This window comes from Bombina bombina, chromosome 5 (genome assembly GCF_027579735.1).
Source record: "Bombina bombina isolate aBomBom1 chromosome 5, aBomBom1.pri, whole genome shotgun sequence".
NCBI lineage: Eukaryota > Metazoa > Chordata > Amphibia > Anura > Bombinatoridae > Bombina > Bombina bombina.
Genome location: NC_069503.1, coordinates 1,005,205,108 through 1,005,224,281, shown reverse-complemented (window position 1 = coordinate 1,005,224,281; position 19,174 = coordinate 1,005,205,108). Strand labels below are relative to the sequence as shown.

Sequence of the window (19,174 nt, the reverse complement as noted above, 5' to 3'; positions counted from 1 at the left end):
AACCCACCACCCACACACCCAACCCTACTCTAAAACCCACCCAATCCCCCCTTAAAAAAACCTAACACTACCCCTTTGAAGATCACCCTACCTTGAGACGTCTTCACCCAGCCGGGTACAAGTGGACCTCCAGAGGGTTGGGGGGATGTTTGTATTTTTTATTGCAATGTAAAAGAGCTGTTATCTTTGGGGCAATGCCCCGCAAAAGGCCCTTTTAAGGGCCATTGGTAGTTTATTGTAGGCTAGGGTTTTTTTATTTTGGGGGGCTTTTTTATTTTGATAGGGCTATTAGATTAGTAGTAATTCGTTTTTATTTTTGATAATTTGTTTTTTATTTTTTGTAATTTAGTGTTTTTTTTTGTAATTTAGAAAATTGTATTTTAATAATTGAATTTATTTTATTGTAATGTTAGTTTTTAGTGTAAGGCAGGTTAGGTTTTATTTTACAGGTAACTTTGTATTTATTTTAACTAGGTAGTTAGTAAATAGTTAACTATTTACTAACTAGTCTACCTAGTTAAAATAAATACAAACTTACCTGTGAAATAAAAATAAAACCTAAGATAGATACAATGTAACTATTAGTAATATTGTAGCTAGCTTAGGTTTTATTTCACAAGTATGTATTTAGTTTTAAAAAGGTATTATTTAGTTAATAATTGTAACTTTAATTTAGCTCTATTTTAATTACGTTAAAGTTAGGGGTGTTAGGGTTAGATTTAGGCTTACGTTAGGGTAAGGTTTAGGGGTTAATATATTTATGTAGAGTTAGTGATGTGGGAGGTCAGAGGTTTAGGGGTTAATAATTTATTATAGTATATTTCGTTGTGGGGGGCTTGTGGTTTAGTGGTTAATAGGTTTATTATAGCGGCGGTGTGGGCGGACGGCAGATTAGGGGTTAATAATCTTTAAATAGTGTTTGTGATGTGGGAGGGCGGTGGTTTAGGGGTAAATATGTTTATTATAGTGGCAACGATGTCGGGGAGCCGCGGAATAGGGGTTAATATATTTTTTTTAGTGGCGGCGATGTCGGGAGCGGCAGATTAGGGGTTAATACATTTATTATAGTGTTTGTGATGCGGGAGGGCCTCGGTTTAGGGGTTAATAGGTAGTTATGAGTTTTATGGTACAGCTTTGCAACGAAAAACTCATAACTACTGACTTTAGATGGTGTTATGGCTCTTGTGGTTATAGAGTGTACCGCTCACTTTTTGGCCTCCCAGGCAAACTCGTAGTACCGGCACTATAGGAGTCCCATTGAAAAAGGGAAATTTGAAAATTTTTCAAAAAGTGCGGTACTGCCGTTGCGTGACAGGCTAAAAAGTGTGCGGTACACCTATACCTACAAGACTTGTAATGGCAGTGTTAGGGAAAAAGCAGCGTTATGGGCCATAACACTGCTTTTTCACTCATAACACCAAACTCGTAATCTAGCTGTTTGTTAGCCAAATTGTCCTGGGTTATATACTGGAGTGGTCCAGGGATACACCCCTTAGCAAGCCTAATGGTATGTGTTAATAAGGTGGAGAATACTGGCTGTACTGCTCACTTATTTGAATGTGGCAGAAAAGGGAAATATGCATCTTTTTTGCCTTATGCAGGTGACCTTTAATATATACATCATGCAATGTTTTAAATACACTGCAGACATATTTTAGGTTTACTGTCTCTTTAATGCTTTTTCCTGCATTAGGCAAGCCTGTGTTTTTTAGGGAAATGAGGAAATTAGATTTGTCTTCAAAATCTGTTTTAATGGACAACAAAGCTACTGAACAACTGCTACTTTAGGGAGGAAAAAGAATAATTAAACTATCAAGTATGACTTCATGGTTTTCATGAACTTATGGAACAGACTTATAAAACAGACTAAAGTGACATTCCTAGAATAAATCCAATGTAAATGTTTAACTAGTTAATAACAGTAAGCCTTTAACTGTTTACTGGTTATTGTACTGTTAATTATACTAATTAAAAAATAAAAAGTTTCTTAAATAAGTGGGGGGGTTAATAGAAAAAAAATTCAGCACTTAAATAATAATAATAAAAATAAATATAATGAAGATGCTGATGATAATGATAATAATATTAAAAGCACAAGAATGTCTCATGTAACTTTTACAGACATAAGCAGAAACCGTGACCTTTGGGTTACAACTTGTGTGTCTGTTATAAGTCACACTGTGACCTTTCAAATTAAATTCCAATTAGGTTAAATTCTATTCTGCATGTTTTTCTGCTGTGTATTTGACAGCGACCACCTAGATATTTTACATATTTTGTAATGATTTCAGTCACAGCTAAAACACAAACAAGGTGTCTGAGTGTCATTTTGTGCATTGATGTCTATGACCTACCTTAACCTTCATATTGATGCATGTCCATCACAGACGTTTTTCACACTAATATCACTTTGTTAAATTGTTACAATACACACACAAGGTAGGTGACCAGTTTTATTTTCATTGTTTGTACTTTTTTTTTTTTAGTAGTAAATAGTTTGTACTATTCCAACTATAGAAAGAAATCTGAAAACCACACGCTTTAATATTCTTATTTTATAAAGGGTGGTTCACAGTATCATGCAGCATTAAAGCAAGAGAGTCGTGCTCTAAAAATGAATGAGGTAAAATGTCTGTATTAGGGTATCTCTAAGGATATCAAAAAAGAATATTAATGTGGTTAGTATAGTTTAATTTTAACAAATAAATGCAATAAAACGTTGTTTTGTTAACAAAAGGGGGCGATTTTCTGGTACATATCACCACAATAAATTATCTATACTATAATCGCGTTTTTAACGTGTCCCTTGCCAGTTGCGCATGCATCCTCAAAGGAATGTTGGTTAGGAGTGGCAGCCAAAAGAATGTTGGCTGCGCGCGCAGCGTATGCAAACCCGAAGCCTTTAAAAAAAAAACAAACAAAAAAACAACGTAACCGCCCGCAAGAAATAAATAAATAAATAAAAAACACATAACCACCAGCACAATGTATAATAAAAAAAAAAATACCCGCCCACACGAAGTATAACAAAAAAAACTAACCTCCAGCACTAAGTATTAAACACCTAAACCGCAAACCCCCACATCGCAAAATAATAAAGTAATTAACTCATAATCCTAAATAACATGATTAAAATATTAACTCCTTAACCGCCAACCCCTCACATCGCAATAAACCTAATTAACCCCTAAACCACCAAACCCCCACATCGCAAGAAACCTAATTAACCTATTAACTCCTAAACCGCCAACCCCCCCACAACGCAAATAACTAATTTTATTACTAAGCCCCCAAACCTAACACCCCCTAAATTAACCCCAATACTAAGTTACACTTAAAGGGACAATGTACCCAAAAATGTAATTTCGTGATTCAGATTGAGCATGAAATTTTAAGCAAATTTTGAATTTACTCAAGTGCTGTCCAGAGTACTGAAACAAAAAAAGCTTAGATGCCTTCTTTTTCAAATAATGATAGCAAGAGAATGAAGAAAAATTTATAATAGGAGTAAATTAGAAAGTTGCTTAAAATTGCATGCTCTTTCTGAATTACAAATGAAATAATTTGGGTTCAGTGTCCCTTTAAATAAAACCTAACATTAAATTACAACAATCTAAAATTACAAAAAATAAAAAACCACATAAAAAAATAAACAAAATTATCAAAAAATAAAAAATTAAACCTAATCCCTATGAAAATAAAAAAGCCCCCCCCCCCCCCAAATAAAAGCACTACCTTAAAGGGGCTGTTTGTATGGCATTGAAATAAGTTAAACAGTTCTTTTACATTTAAAAATGACTAAATCCCCCCTTAAAAGTAAAACCCCCCACCCACCAAACCCCCAAAAGTAAAAAAAAACTAACACTAAAAAACCTAAAGTACCCATTGCCCCTAAAGGGGCATTGTATGGGCATTCAGCTCTTTTACCACCCTTAAAAGGTCAATCAGCTCTTTTCAGCCCATTAAATCCCTAATATTAAAAAAAAAAATCCTAACACTAAGCCCCAAATAGGTACTCACCATTCCTGAAGTCCGGCGGAGGTCTTCTTCCAGGCGGCTCCATCATCTTCTATCTTCATCCTGAGCGATGCCCTACAATGCCCTTTTAAAGGGCTATTGGGAATTTAATACTAAATTAGGGCAGGGGCGGACTGAGACCAATCAGGACCCCAGGAAAAAATTAGGAAAGGGCCCCCACTGTCTTACACTGACCCAAATGTATCCATATTTATGCAAATCAACATGGTAGCCTCCCTGTCTTGCCTTGCCCCCACCAACCTGCAGGGCCAGGACCCCCAACATCAAGAGCCAGCCACAGGGCCCCCAACCTCCAGGACCCCCCCTCACTCTAGGGCCCCCCAAGCAACAAACCCCACATCCAGACACAAGGCCAGGGCACCCACTAAACCCACACTTAACTGCTCAGTTACTGATAGGGCAGCTGTCAACCCCAGGTTAAGCAGCACACTAGGAGACATGGAGATGCCATTTGTGGGCCCGCCCTACATGCAGGGCCTTCTGCCTTTCTGCAGTGTGGGGTCCCCCTTACCCTCCAACCTCCCTGATCCCTCCCAAAAAGCTCTCTAACCCTCCCCTCTCATAGGGCTATCCCACTACCTCCCCCCCTTCCGCTGCTGGACCACCCACCCACCTCCTGGATTCCTACCCACACCTCCCGCCAGCACCAGCAGATGATCCCGTCTGGAACGATCTGGCATCTGCCTTTATATGGAACCGGAGCACTTTAATATTGTGGCGCATTATTGTTCCATTAGCAATGTGACAAAAGCTGCCAACTTATATTAATTCTCCTATATAAATCAAAACAAGACGTCCATGATAAAAACGTGTACAGTAGAATAAGAAGGTCCAGAGTGTTGATAACTATTTGACAAACAAATTATAGTTAAAGGGATAGTAAACATAGGAATTCATGTTACCTTAATTATACAACATTATACTAGCCGTGCCTGTGAAAAAACTAAGAAAATTAAAGATTTAACAGTCCACAAATTTAAGTATCTTACCTGCATCGCTATCCTCTTCTGCTCTGCTGTCTAATAACAACACGCCCAATCGTGCCGTTGTACTAAATGTAGTGCAGAATTATGTAACATTAACTCCTACGTTTACTGTCTCTTTATTTTTTCTTAAATGGTCACATATAAAAAATACACTTTGTTATTTCAAAGGGTAAGTGGAAACAAAATTTTAACTTTTGTTGTATTGTTTTAAGAAACACTAAAGAAAGTTTATTGTGACTAGAGAACCTTGGTTCTCCCATTTTTAAACAAATGGCTAAAAACAGTTGCTTATTCTTTCTAAACATGTGATTTACTTTAGTGGGTGTTACAAAATGAATAAAACAAAAGAAGCCAATGGAACATTCTTGAACAATGGGTCTTTTTTGTTACAAGACAAGAACATTTAATTTATGAGTTTCCCAGACAGAGAAAAGATGACACAATGACATACAAAACATAACATGGTGACATCCAGAAAACCGCAGAGATGCATGAATGTTCTTTAAGGACATAAACAATAAAACTCAACTTTACAATAATATGGTTCATGTGAAAAGTAAAGCAAATAAGGATTTTTAAGAGTACTGCAATAATATTATATATAAAATAAAAAATAATAATAGAGTTACTAAAAGCAAATATTGAATTTACTTACGTATTGCACAAACTAAAAATTCAATCTAAAAATGAACACAATGCTCTCCATCATTTAACTTAGTTTATTTATGAATCTGATTGGTCTATAATACTGTAGGTATGATAGGAAGACGGTTCAATGGGTAATGCTTTTCTCCTATGTCTGCTCACATATATTATTAATGCAGACGAATGCCAAAAATAAAAACATCCATTCCAAAGGATATGGAAGTAATATTTTTTTTCACATAATTAAAATCTGCATTTTAGACCTCCTAAAGATATGTTGTTTAAATGTTTATACCTTATTTTGCACCATATTAAACCATTAAAATTCCTTTCCAAAAGGAAATGCACAAAGCCTGTCAGTGAGCTCATAAGTGATGCAATCAGAACTAACAGCAGGCGATGGCCAAAAGTATATCCCCAGTATGATTAGAATCATAGGTGTGTGCACGAGGTGTGCCTGGGCACACTCTAATTACCCCTAAGAGTCACGACAATGTGGCTAGATGCTTTGCACACAACAACATGGCTGAGATGAAGACCACGTTGTTACCTTATGCACTGCAAAATTCAAAAAGCTTTAAAGTCCCTAGCGGCAGCCAATAGGTTAAGCTATGTGCTGTTGCCATGGATAGTATAAACATCACTATGCAGATAAACACAGGAAGTAGACATTGAACTGATCTTTAACTGTATTCCTTTGTTTACACGTGTGTTTTTTTTTTTAGGTACCATTTTTTTTTTCAACAAAAATTATCAACAAAAACGCAAACCCAGACAATCGTTTCGGCCTTCAATGGGCCTTGTCGGTGAGGTGCAGCCATATTCCTCTAAGCACATTGAGCAAGAAGTCTGTGTCTACTCTGTGAAAAGCATTACTGGACTAAAATGAAGCTGCACCCAGGTGGTAAATCACCATAGAACAAGATAGCAAGTTATTGATCTGCTTGTTTGTCACTGAGAGTGCGCTGTGTGTGTATTATGTCTCCCTAAGGGAAAAAGGGGCAACCAGACATGGACTCCAAGCTTAATGTGCTTAGAGGAATATGGCTACACCACACTGACGAGGAATATGGCTACATCACACTGACAAGGCCCAGCGAAGGCCAAAATGATCATTTGGGGTTGCTGTGTTCCTTGAGGAATATCCTGGTATTTCAGAGCTTGACTGACCCAATGAAGGCCGAAATGATCATCTGGGGTTGCTGTGTTCCTTGTTCAGAGAGGAATACCCTGGTATTTTAGCGCTTGACTGACCATAATAGGCAGGATAGGATCAGGCTGATATACTCCAGGAAAGTTCTAATTATTATTATTAGTAATTGGCAAATTAATATTATTCCTATAAATATAAATATTATATTCCAAATAATTATTAATCTTTAATACAACAACAGATTGTAGGACTGAAATACTGCTAAATGAAAAAAAATGGAGCTTATTGAACCAATATATCATCCAGGTAAGGAAACACTGCAATACCCTGAGACCTGATTACAGATAAGAGGGTATCAAGAACCTTGAAGAATATTCTGAGAGCCATAGCCAGATCAAACCGAACATACTGAAAATGCTTGTCAAAAAAGCAAACCTCCAAAACTGACGATGTTCTTAGAAATAAGAACATAGAGGTAAGTATCCTAAAAATCTATTGTGGACATAAACTGACTTCACAGAATAGTCCGAATAGTTTCCATTCAAAAGTAGAAAATGTGTTTTTTGATCAGAATTTGAACCAAAGTTCCCTCCTTCTTTGGAATAATGAATAGGTTGGAGTTCCCATCAACCTGAGCCTTTACAGAGTTTCTAGGAACATTGGACAGAAAAAAACTTTCCCTTCGGATTCCTTGATCTGAAACCTAGTCAGTATCCTTGAGACTAAAACCAAGCTACCTGAAAGATGTGTAAAATGCCTCCCTACCAGAACCTCTGGATCGGCGTCATAACCTTAATGCCGACTTGGATCGGGAGAAGATTTATTGAACTAATGGGCACTGAACATACTCTAGTATTAATGAATGATATAAAAAATACATGACAAAATAAAGCATTTGCAGAATCATAAAAAAACTGCCCAGAAAGATGAACCAACAGACAGAGGCACAGGACAAGTCCCTGCGACCCCCATGGCAAGGCTTGTGACTAAATCCCCACCAGTAAAATATATATCACTTGCAAAACTCCAAATACATCCCTCCAACTCAAATTGAGAACCCCTTCTCTCTGAAGAATTAAATGCAAATCTTTATTCTTTAACCACCTCCAGTGGAGGCAAAGACAAGACTGAGGTACTGGTAAAGTGGGAGGGGTTTTACAGAGTTCTTGGGGTTTGGAAATCTTTACCTCTTCCTAGTAAAAGGGAAGAGTAATTCCCAGGAGTAATGGATAGTGGACTCTCACCACCTGTATGAAAGAAACATAGATCAGTTCTGAGAAACCGCATCCACACCCATCAACTGAAGAAATTATGTACAAAACGATTAGATGCCTTCAAACACACTTTTGCAATCCTGCATCGTTCTTTTATCTTGTGGTGAGAAAAAAAAAAACATTTCTGCCGAGTAGTCTTTCTATCTAATTGAGACTTTGCCTACTACTTTGTAGTTCAGATTTGCAAGAAGATGAACTTCTGTTAATTTTTTCATAATTCTGGGAGCACAAGAACAATGGATTGTCATCTTTGAGGACTGCACTGCTTTTCGTTCCTCCATGAACAATGGAAAGTTTTGATTACAGCAATTGATCTATATATTAGAAGAGAATGTTCTCTGAATCTGCAAGGAGTGCTGAATGAAAAAGTGTAAAATAATTGTATTTATTATTGAATGTCTAGTTGAAAACCTCTTGAAATACCAAGTAGTACTAAAAGACCTGATATAAGTTTTACCCAGATTCTTTTGTAAAATAATAAATCAAACTTCTATGCAAAACAGTTAAGCATTTGCATCATCATTGTGATTTACTGTGTGGAAATGGGGAGAGCTTACAACACTGACTACCTTGTTGCCTGTACATATGGTTTCCATCCTTGTGAATGAAAGTTTACTGGTATACATGTGTTCTGTAAGCAGAAAACTGTGATTTCTTTAAAAAGAAAGAAGTTAATTATCCAGGTTGGAAAGTTTGTGGTACAAAAATACTGTTGCCTCCTGTCCTTTTAGTTATTATGGTACCTAGCTTATTCCTAAACAACATGGATAGCTCAAATTGAAACTAAAAATCTGCCTCTCTATATTGTAACTATAAGGCACATCTAACCAGATTAGTAGCTTTATTGTTGTGTTTGTTTGTTTTGTAGTAGTCCAAATTTTAGTAGTTTAAAAAAATGAAAATATAGCGTCTTGCTTGAAAAAAGCTCTTTTAAATTCTGTTCAGTTTTATTACAGAAAAACCCCCAGTAGACATTCTAAGTTAAGCAGCGACAAAATATATCAACATTGATTCAAATAAATACTATCTCATGTGCCTAGACAAACTGACTCATCTGTTAGTCTTCATGACCAAAATATTCTTGATGTCCATTTGAGAAGATTGTAGATTTAGCAAAGCAGCCCACAGCACATATAGGACTTACAATATAGCTGATTATACACGTTAGTAGTTATTACAGTTCCTGCATGACCTAATGTGAACCTGAATACGTATTAATTCAATGCCCATAAGAGGATATTGGTGCCCAATGTAGGAAGCCCTGATGCCTCTTAATGTACCTCCCTGTAGCCACAGAAAGCCTACTTGGAGGAATCTAGAGAGTAGATTCTGATTCTGAAGTTCATTGTGTTAGCAGCCACCTGCAGTGCCTTCTCAAAGGGGAGAGGAGAGGGACTTATTTTGATGGGCACATGTAATAATGAGGGGATGTGAAATGGAGGCCACAATAAAGGTGATAAACTGGATCAGTGTTATAACCTGGTGAGTATTATCTAAGGCAATATCCTCCTGCAAATTGTGTTTTTCCTCGCTAGAGACTTGTAGTACACACTGCAGTTATCCTGGCATTATGAAGGGAAATGTTACAAAAAATACCAAATTTCACCTTAGAGCAGTGATTCTGGCTATAACAAAAGTGACTAACGACATGGTATCCCTGAGCTACACTGGCACATCAAAGTCTTTAGTTTCTGCGCAAATTATTTTCCAATGCATGACTTTCTGATATATATTCATACACCAACGTTCTAACGTTTATATTCTGCTAGTAGTTATTAAGACTTTGCGGGGACCAAATAAAAGAATCAAAGCTATGACAATTTGGAAGCAAATATAGTGAAATAAAAAACAACAACTTTCCATAAAGATTAAAAGTCAATTTATATCTGTATAAAATATAATAGGAAATGATCTGCAGTCAATTGCTGGTAACCATTGTGAATACTAGTATTACACTAAAATAGTATATACGATTCATAAATATCAGACACATAGACAGTCTGTGTATAATGCAATTGTCAAAAATGGGTGAAACTCATAAAGTTGGTAATAATATTGTTTTGTAACAAAACATCTAATGTTCCATTAACCCATAAATCTTTAATTACTTTAAACAACATCACTATACAAAAAAACGTGAAGGTACTATATACATAAATATTACATTTAGCATCATAAAAATAAAGCTGCTTAAAAGTCTGAAAAAACAAGGCTGCTAAACTAATGAAAGAAAAATGGTGCAGTTTATTGAATGTTAACAATGGCATAGATATGCAACTGATTTAAAAAGACAATGTGACACATTTGCGCACATCTCACACAGTATTATTGTTGACTGGCTAATAAGGAGACCTTCCATAAGTGTCTACAAGCTGTAAACACTAAAATGTGCTCTCCACCCCTCCAATCAGTCATAAAAATCAATTATTAAAAAGATTGGACACCCCTGGCCTATCATCTTCTCAGTTAATAAAAATATTAACTAAAGGGAGGTTGGAAAGGCGCCATTTTAGGTGGGAGATCAAAGGTCAAACAACAATTTTTAATGCACATACAATTTAGATATTCCACAACCATTATGCAGGGACTAGTGATAGAAATAAACAATGGTTAGCTAGCTACACTGCATGTTCTAATTATGTTTATAAATGTTGTATTACAATTTTAACTACATACACATGTAAGTGACGACAAAAAAAAAAAAACGGTACACAAACTTGGTTTCTATGCTGAAGAGGACTATAATGAATTGTTTAAACCTGAACTAATGTCCATTCTGGCAGACTGAATGTTTGAGAGCAAGGCAGGTCTGTGCCAGCACAACATAACTTACCTCTGCGGACATTCTTGCTTGTCCAAATCCAACTATGTTAGCTTGCACCAGCTGCTGCAGGAGTTGTACTTGAGCCACGCTCAGGAAGAAGTCCAAGCTTGTGGTAATATTCACTTCCAACGAATGGCCACACACTAAAATGTCCTGGAGTGAAAAAGCAGATCTCATGTCATTTCTATTGACTCAACTTCATGGGACTAAATAAACCACAGAAAATATCCATGTTTAACATATCCTGAATAAACAGCACCTGTAAAGGCTACACATGAGTGCCAATGTCTGAAAACACAGGTTATTTTCATTTGTAACCAATATGCATGCATCCTTTTTCAGGGCTGAAATGTAAAAAATGCATTCCTTTTCAGTATAGAGTAAGTTTAAATTTAGCACAAATTAGCAAGGTCAGCACATATTTTGTCGCTCTCTCATCTATCTTTCTATCTCTCTCTATATCTATCATCTTTCTTATCTATCTAATTTCTCTCTATCATCATCATCTGTCTATCTTATCTCTCATCTATTTATCTCTCATCTATTTATCTCTCATCTATCTCATCTATTTATTTCTCATCTATCTCTCTCTCATCTATTTATCTCTCATCTATCTATCTATCTATCTATCTATCTATCTATCTATCTATCTATCTATCTATCTATCTATCTATCTATCTATCTATCTAGACTTTAGGCTCTCCATCTCACAACATTAATTTTTACATTTTTGTGGGGATAACAAGCTTACATTTTTTATTAGCTGGTACCAGAAATGCATTTTGTTTATCACATTTGATTGAAAACTTAAATGCTGTTTTTAAACTTTTTTTTCTATTTATTTTAATTTCCCTTGCAGAGAGAGTAAAAGAGTGCTCAAACTAATCCCCTATGGTTATAAGCCCTAAACACAAACAGCCTTAATGTTGTGAGCTGTGAAAGTCATTACTGATTAAGGACCAGATTACGAGTGGAGCAGTATTTTTCGTCGTCGATTGCGCGTTATCACCGCAAAAATTGAAGCTTTTTGCGTACGTCAGGTAGCACTTGTATTACAAGCTGAAAGTAAAAAGGTTTTGCTTGCGCGCTAACCTGATGCGCACAAAAACACCTTACTCGAGCACAAACTCGATCGTATATTCTCAAGTGTGCTAACCCAACATGAAAAAGGAAATTTATGCTTACCTGATAAATTGATTTCTTCTATGATACAACGAGTCCACGGATTCATCCTTTACTTGTGGGATATTATCCTCCTGCTAACAGGAAGTGGCAAAGAGCACCACAGCAGAGCTGTCTATATAGCTCCTCCCTTGACTCCACCCCCCAGTCATTCGACCAAAGGTATAGGAAGAAAAAGGAGAAACTAAAAGGTACAGAGGTGACTGAAGTTTTAAACCAAAAAATATAATCTGTCTTAAATTGACAGGGCGGGCCGTGGACTCGTCGTATCATAGAAGAAATCAATTTATCAGGTAAGCATAAATTTCCTTTTCTTCTATAAGATACGACGAGTCCACACATTCATCCTTTACTTGTGGGATACAATACCAAAGCTATAGGACACAGCTGAACGGGAGGGACAAGACAGATACCTAAACAGAAGGCACCACTGCTTGTAGAACTTTTCTCCCAAAAATAGCCTCCGAAAAAGCAAAAGTATCAAATTTGTAAAATTTGGAAAAGGTATGAAGGGAAGACCAAGTTGCAGCCTTACAAATCTGTTCAACAGAAGCATCGTTTTTAAAAACCCATGTGGAAGCCATCGCTCTAGTAGAATGAGCTGTAATTTTTTCAGGAGGCTGCTGTCCAGCAGTCTCGTATGCCAAACGGATGATGCTTTTCAGCCAAAAAGAAAGAGAGGTAGCCGTAGCTTTTTGACCTCTACGCTTTCCAGAATAGACAACAAACAGAGAAGATGTTTGACGTAAATCTTTGGTCGCTTGCAAGTAAAACTTCAAGGCACGAACCACATCCAAGTTATGTAACAGACGCTCCTTCTTAGAAGACGGGTTAGGACACAGAGAAGGAACAACAATTTCCTGATTAATATTCTTATTAGAAACAACCTTAGGAAGGAATCCAGGTTTAGTACGCAAAACCACCTTATCAGAATGGAATATAAGATAAGGCGAGTCGCATTGTAACGCAGATAGCTCAGAAACTCTTCGAGCAGAAGAGATAGCTACTAAAAACAGAACTTTCCAAGATAGAAGTTTAATATCTATGGAATGCATGGGTTCAAACGGAACCCCTTGAAGAACATTTAGAACTAAATTCAAACTCCATGGCGGAGCAACAGGTTTAAACACAGGCTTAATTCTAACCAAAGCCTGGCAAAACGACTGAACATCTGGGACATCAGCCAGACGCTTGTGTAATAAGATTGACAAAGCAGAAATCTGTCCCCTTAAGGAACTAGCTGACAACCCCTTCTCCAATCCTTCTTGGAGAAAGGACAAAATCCTAGGAATCCTGATCTTACTCCATGAGTAGCCTTTGGATTCGCTCCAATAAAGATATTTACGCCATATCTTATGATAAATTTTCCTAGTGACAGGCTTTCGAGCCTGAATCAAGGTATCAATGACCGACTCAGAGAATCCCCACTTAGATAAATCAAGCGTTCAATCTCCAGGCAGTCAGCCGCAGAGAAACTAGATTTGGATGTTGGAACGGACCCTGAATGAGAAGGTCCTGTCTCAGTGGCAGTTTGCACGGTGGCAGAGATGACATTTCCACCAGGTCTGCATACCAAGTCCTGCGTGGCCACGCAGGCGCTATCAAGATTACCGAATCCTTCTCCTGCTTGATTCTGGCAATCAGACGAGGTAGGAGAGGAAAAGGAGGAAACACATAAGCCAGGTTGAACGACCACGGTACTGCTAGAGCAGTGTTTTTCAACCAGTGTGCCATGGCACACTAGTGTGCCATGAGAGATCCTCAGGTGTGCCCTGGCAGACTGACAACAGTGTGACATATTTTTTAAATTTTGCTTGTTTTTTACTCTGGGCGTTTTTTTTTTTTATTTTGAGTGAGATGAAGACTGAGGATAACTGCAGCGGCAGCTCACCTCCCCGACCTGTGTTCACACTTGTAAGGAACCCCCACAACACGTGCCTAGTGCTGGCTCTACACGCAGCACCACGCGACACTTCAATCCCCCATGCATGCTGGCACAGCTTTGCTCCTCCTCCAGAACAGCGTACCATGCTCCACATATAAAACTTTTTCCAGTTTGCGGGGGGGGGGGGGGGGGGGGGGGGGGAGGTACGACACACTTTTCCCAGTGCGGGGGGGTCCCTCTTTCAAATTTTGAAATATTGGGAGGTATGTGACAGGCTCATCAGGCAGACAGGCAGGCATCATTTACAACCATGACATATTGACATTCATTCACAGACAATCATTATGATTGTTTGTGAATGAATGTCAATATGTCACGTATAGTTTGTAGGGGGCATGGCATGACAGTACAGTATGTGTGTGTATGTATGTGTATGTATATATATATATATATATATATATATATATATATATATATATATATATATATATATATATATATATGCTGTATTAGGCTACAATGTGTGATTTTGTAAAATTTTGGGATGGTGGTGTGCCGCAGGATTTTTAAATGTAAAAAAGTGTGCCACGGCAAAAAGGTTGACAATCACTGTGCTAGAGCATCTATCAGTACCGCTTGAGGATCCCTTGATCTAGACTCGTAACAAGGAAGTTTGGTATTCTGACGAGATGCCATCAGATCCAATTCCGGTGTGCCCCATTGATGAATCAATTGTGCAAACACCTCTGGATGGAGCTCCCACTCCCCCGGATGAAAAGTCTGACGACTTAGAAAATCAGCTTCCCAGTTCTCCACTCCTGGGATATATATTGCTGATAGATGGCAAGAGTGAGTCTCTGCCCATCGAATTATCTTGGAAACCTCTATCATCGCTAGCGAACTCTTTGTTCCCCCTTGAAGATTGATATATGCTTCAGTCGTGATATTGTCCGACTGGTATCTTATGAAAAACGCCTGAAGTGCGTTGAAAATAGCTCTGAGTTCTAGAATATTTATTGGTAGTAGGGACGACTCCTGAGTCCACACACCCTGAGCCTTCAGGGAATTCCAGACTGCACCCCAGCCCAAGAGGCTGGCGTCCGTCGTCACTATGACCCATGCTGGCCTGCGGAAGCACATTCCCTGGGACAGATGATCCTGTGACAACCACCAAAGAAGAGAGTCTCTGTCTCTAGATCCAGATTTATCCGCGGAGATAAATCCGCATAATCCCCATTCCACTGTCTGAGCATGCACAGTTGCAGTGGTCTTAGATGTAAGCGAGCAAATGGAACTATGTCCATTGCAGCTACCATTAGTCCAATTACCTCAATACACTGCGCCACTGATGGCCAAGGAATGGAATGAAGTGCTTGGCAAGTTGTTAGGATCTTTGATTTTCTGACCTCCGTCAGAAAAATTTTCATGTCTACCGAGTCTATCAGAGTTCCTAGGAATTTAGCTAGATGGTAAGTTGACGCCTAAATCAAAATATCGTCCAGATAGGGCGCCACTGCTATGCCCCGTGGCCTTAGAACAGCCAGAAGGGACCCTAGCACCTTTGTGAAAATTCTGGGAGCTGTGGCCAACCCGAAAGGAAGGGCCACAAACTGGTAATGTTTGTCCAGGAAGGCGAACCTGAGGAACTGGTGATGATCTTTGTGGATAGAATGTGAAGATACGCATCCTTCAAATCCATGGTAGTCATATATTGACCCTCCTGGATCATTGGTAAAATTGTCTGAATGGTCTCCATCTTGAAGGATGGGACTCTGAGAAATTTGTTTAGAGTTTTGAGATCTAAAATCGGTCTGAAGGTTCCCTCTTTTTTGGGAACCACTTGGAGTAAAACCCCTGCCCTTGTTCTACCTTTGGAACTGGGCAGATTACACCCATGTAAGAACGCCTCTCTTTTTGTCTGGTTTACAGACAAACGTGAAAGATGAAATCTCCCCCTTGGGAGAGAATCTTTGAATTCTAGACGATACCCCTGGGTCACGATTTCTAATGCCCAGGAATCCTGAACGTCTCTTGCCCAAGCCTGAGCGAAGAGAGAAAGTCTGCCCCCAACTAGATCCGGTCCCGGATCGGGGGCTGCCCCTTCATGCTGTCTTGGGAGCAGCAGCGGGCTTCTTGGCCTGTTTACCTTTATTCCAGGTCTGGTTAGGTCTCCAGACTGACTTGGATTGTGCAAAATTCCCCTCCTGCTTCATGGCGGAGGAGGAAGTAGAGGGGCCACCTTTAAAGTTTCGAAAGGAACGAAAATTATTTTGCTTGGCCCTCATCTTAACCGTCTTGTCCTGAGGAAGGGCATGGCCCTTACCTCCAGTAATGTCGGAAATTATCTCCTTCAGTTCAGGCCCGAATAGGGTCTTACCCTTGAAAAGAATATCTAACAGCTTAGATTTTGATGACACATCAGCAGACCAAGACTTAAGCCATAACGCTCTACACGCTAAAATGGCAAAGCCTGCATTCTTTGCCGCTAATTTAGCCATTTGAAAAGCGGCATCTGTAATAAAAGAATTAGCTAGCTTGAGAGCCTTAATTCTATCTAAAATATCATCTAATGGGGTCTCAACCTTAAGAGCCTCCTCTAGAGCCTCAAACCAAAAAGCTGCTGCAGTAGTTACAGGAACAATGCACGCTATAGGTTGTAGAAGAAAACCCTGATGAATAAACAATTTCTTTAACAGATCCTCTAATTTTTTATCCATAGGATCTTTGAAAGCACAACTGTCCTCAATAGGTATAGTTGTACGCTTAGTCCCGAATGGTGTCAGATATGGGAAACATTTTCTTAAAAGTAGGAGGGGGAGAGAACGGAATGCCTGGTCTTTCCCATTCCTTGGTAACAATGTCCGAAATTCTTCTAGGGACTGGAAAAACATTAGTGTAAATAGGGACCTCAAGATATTTATCCATTTTACACAATTTCTCTGGGGAATGACAATAGGGTCACAATCATCCAGAGTCGCTAAAACCTCCCGGAGCAACAAGCAGAGGTGTTCAAGCTTAAATTTAAAGGCCGTCACACCTGTGTCTGTTTGAGGGAACATCTTTCCTGAATCAGAAAGTTCTCCCTCAGACAGCAATTAACCACCCCCAAATCAGAACACTGTGAGGGTACATCGGAGATGGCCAATAAAGCATCAGAGGGCTCAGCATTTACTCTAATACCTGACCTCCTGCGCTTACCCTGTAAACCTGGCAGTTTAGATAATACCTCTGTAAGGGTAGTAGACATAACTGCAGCCATATCTTGCAGGGTGAAAGAATTAGACGCACTAGAAGTACTTGGCGTTAAAGGTTGTGACACTTGGGGAGAAGTAGATGGCATAACCTGATTCTCTTCTGACTGAGAATCATCCTGAGACATACTTTTATCAGCTAAAATATGTTCTTTGCAATGTAAGGCCCTCTCAGTACATGAGGGACACATTTGAAGTGGGGGTTCCACAATGGCTTCTAAACACATGGAACATTGGCTTTCCTCAATGTCAGACATGTTAAAACAGGTTAGTAATGACCACAAACAGACTTGAAAACACTTTATTTTGTGAAAAAAATAATCTGAAAAAACGGTACTGCGCCTTTAAGAGATAAAAAAGCATACAATTTTTCCAAAACTGCTTTAAAACTATAAAATTATCACAATTTTATGATAAATGCATCCCAACTTGTCAGCTAAGTTTGCCCCACAAGGAAAGGAATACTTAACCCTTAAGACCAAAAAACGTTATGCTACAACGTTAAATTCAATAAAAATACCACCTGCACCTCGCCACAGCCCTGCTGTGGCACCTACCTGCCCTCAGGGGACTGCAAAATTGGAGTAACCCTTCGATTAGGCCCAAAAAGCCCTGAAAGGCCCACCGGAGTTGGAGCTTGCTGGTTGTCTGGGAAAAACAACTGCGCAACTGAGGCGCGAAAATAGGCCCCGCCCATCTCACTCGATGTCTCACAGTCTAAAATAACCGCACCAGAGCGGTCTAAAACCTAGCCATGTGGGTTCATATACCCATTTTGTGAAGCCATGTGTACCCTCCATTCTTAAAATAAAGTAAAAACGTTTGTCATAAAAAAACGTTATCTTTAACTCCCAACATAGAAACGTTTGCCCACAAACATCATATCATCAGTGTCAACCATTTTTTTTTTATAGCCCAATATACAGGTCCAGTAATACCCCTCTCTATGCATTAGGATTACTGCTTACCCTTTCCCTCATGGGTATATTGTCAGCCAATTCTGAAATAACACAGTCTCTCCAGAAAAAAAATGACTGAACATACCTCAATGCTTGTAGCATGAAAAACGTTCCTCACACTGAAGTTTCTTAAGTACTCCTCAGCCTCCTCAGAGACTGCAGCATGAGACAAACATACCTGGCCCTAAGGAAGGATCAATCAGTGACTGTGCGAGACTTCAAAAGGCTGTGAGAATCACACAGCAGAGAGGGAGGGGGGGGGCGGGAGGGGGGCGAGAGCGGGTGGGACCACTGCACTGCAAAAAAAAAAGAATGTTGACACCGGCAGGGAAGGAGGAAGGGAGAGGGGATCCAAGTGGATGGGAAATTTGGCCCATGTACACAGGCTTTAGGACTAGTATGTCTATAAATGTGTTCATACGTATTTATGTGTTTATATGTGTATATATGTCTGTAAATACATAAATACACATATAAATGCATACATACACACACACATATATATATGTATCTCTATGTAGCCTGCTTTTTTTCCCCAACACCTGAGACCTCATATCTCTGAGCCCTTATAACTTATAACAAACAGCAGCGATAAACCCGATGTTGCTCACGCATAACTGTTAGCGCACCACTTGTAATCTAGTCCTAAATGTATTGCAGTACGAGTACTATTATATTCTAATTATTTTTTTAAAAATCCGGTTTGAGTGATACCAATGAAACAAGTGTGTCAAATTCAATAGTGCTTTGTCCAAAGCTCAGCATTAGAACTTCTGCAGTTTTCATTTTTTTAATTACTTGACATGACACAATTAGAAGCTTGGCCAGAGTTATATACAGCTAATATGTGCACATTAAACATCCTAGTGATTTCCTTGTGATTAAAGGGACAGCAAAATTAAAAATAAAGTTCAATGGATTGGATTGAGCATGACATTACAAACAATTTTCCAATTTACTTCTTTTACCAATTTTGC

General features: G+C 38.7%; 1 protein-coding gene across 2 annotated transcripts in view; it reads right to left on the bottom strand.

Annotated features, from left to right (window-relative positions):
- Positions 1–19,174, bottom strand: part of VPS13B (vacuolar protein sorting 13 homolog B) — a 1,996,594-nt gene that overhangs the window by 504,649 nt on the left and 1,472,771 nt on the right. For both annotated transcript variants that reach the window (XM_053715243.1, XM_053715242.1), the window contains exon 33: positions 10,930–11,073. In XM_053715243.1, coding sequence (XP_053571218.1) covers positions 10,930–11,073 — 144 coding nt within the window. The remainder of the gene's footprint in view (positions 1–10,929; positions 11,074–19,174) is intronic.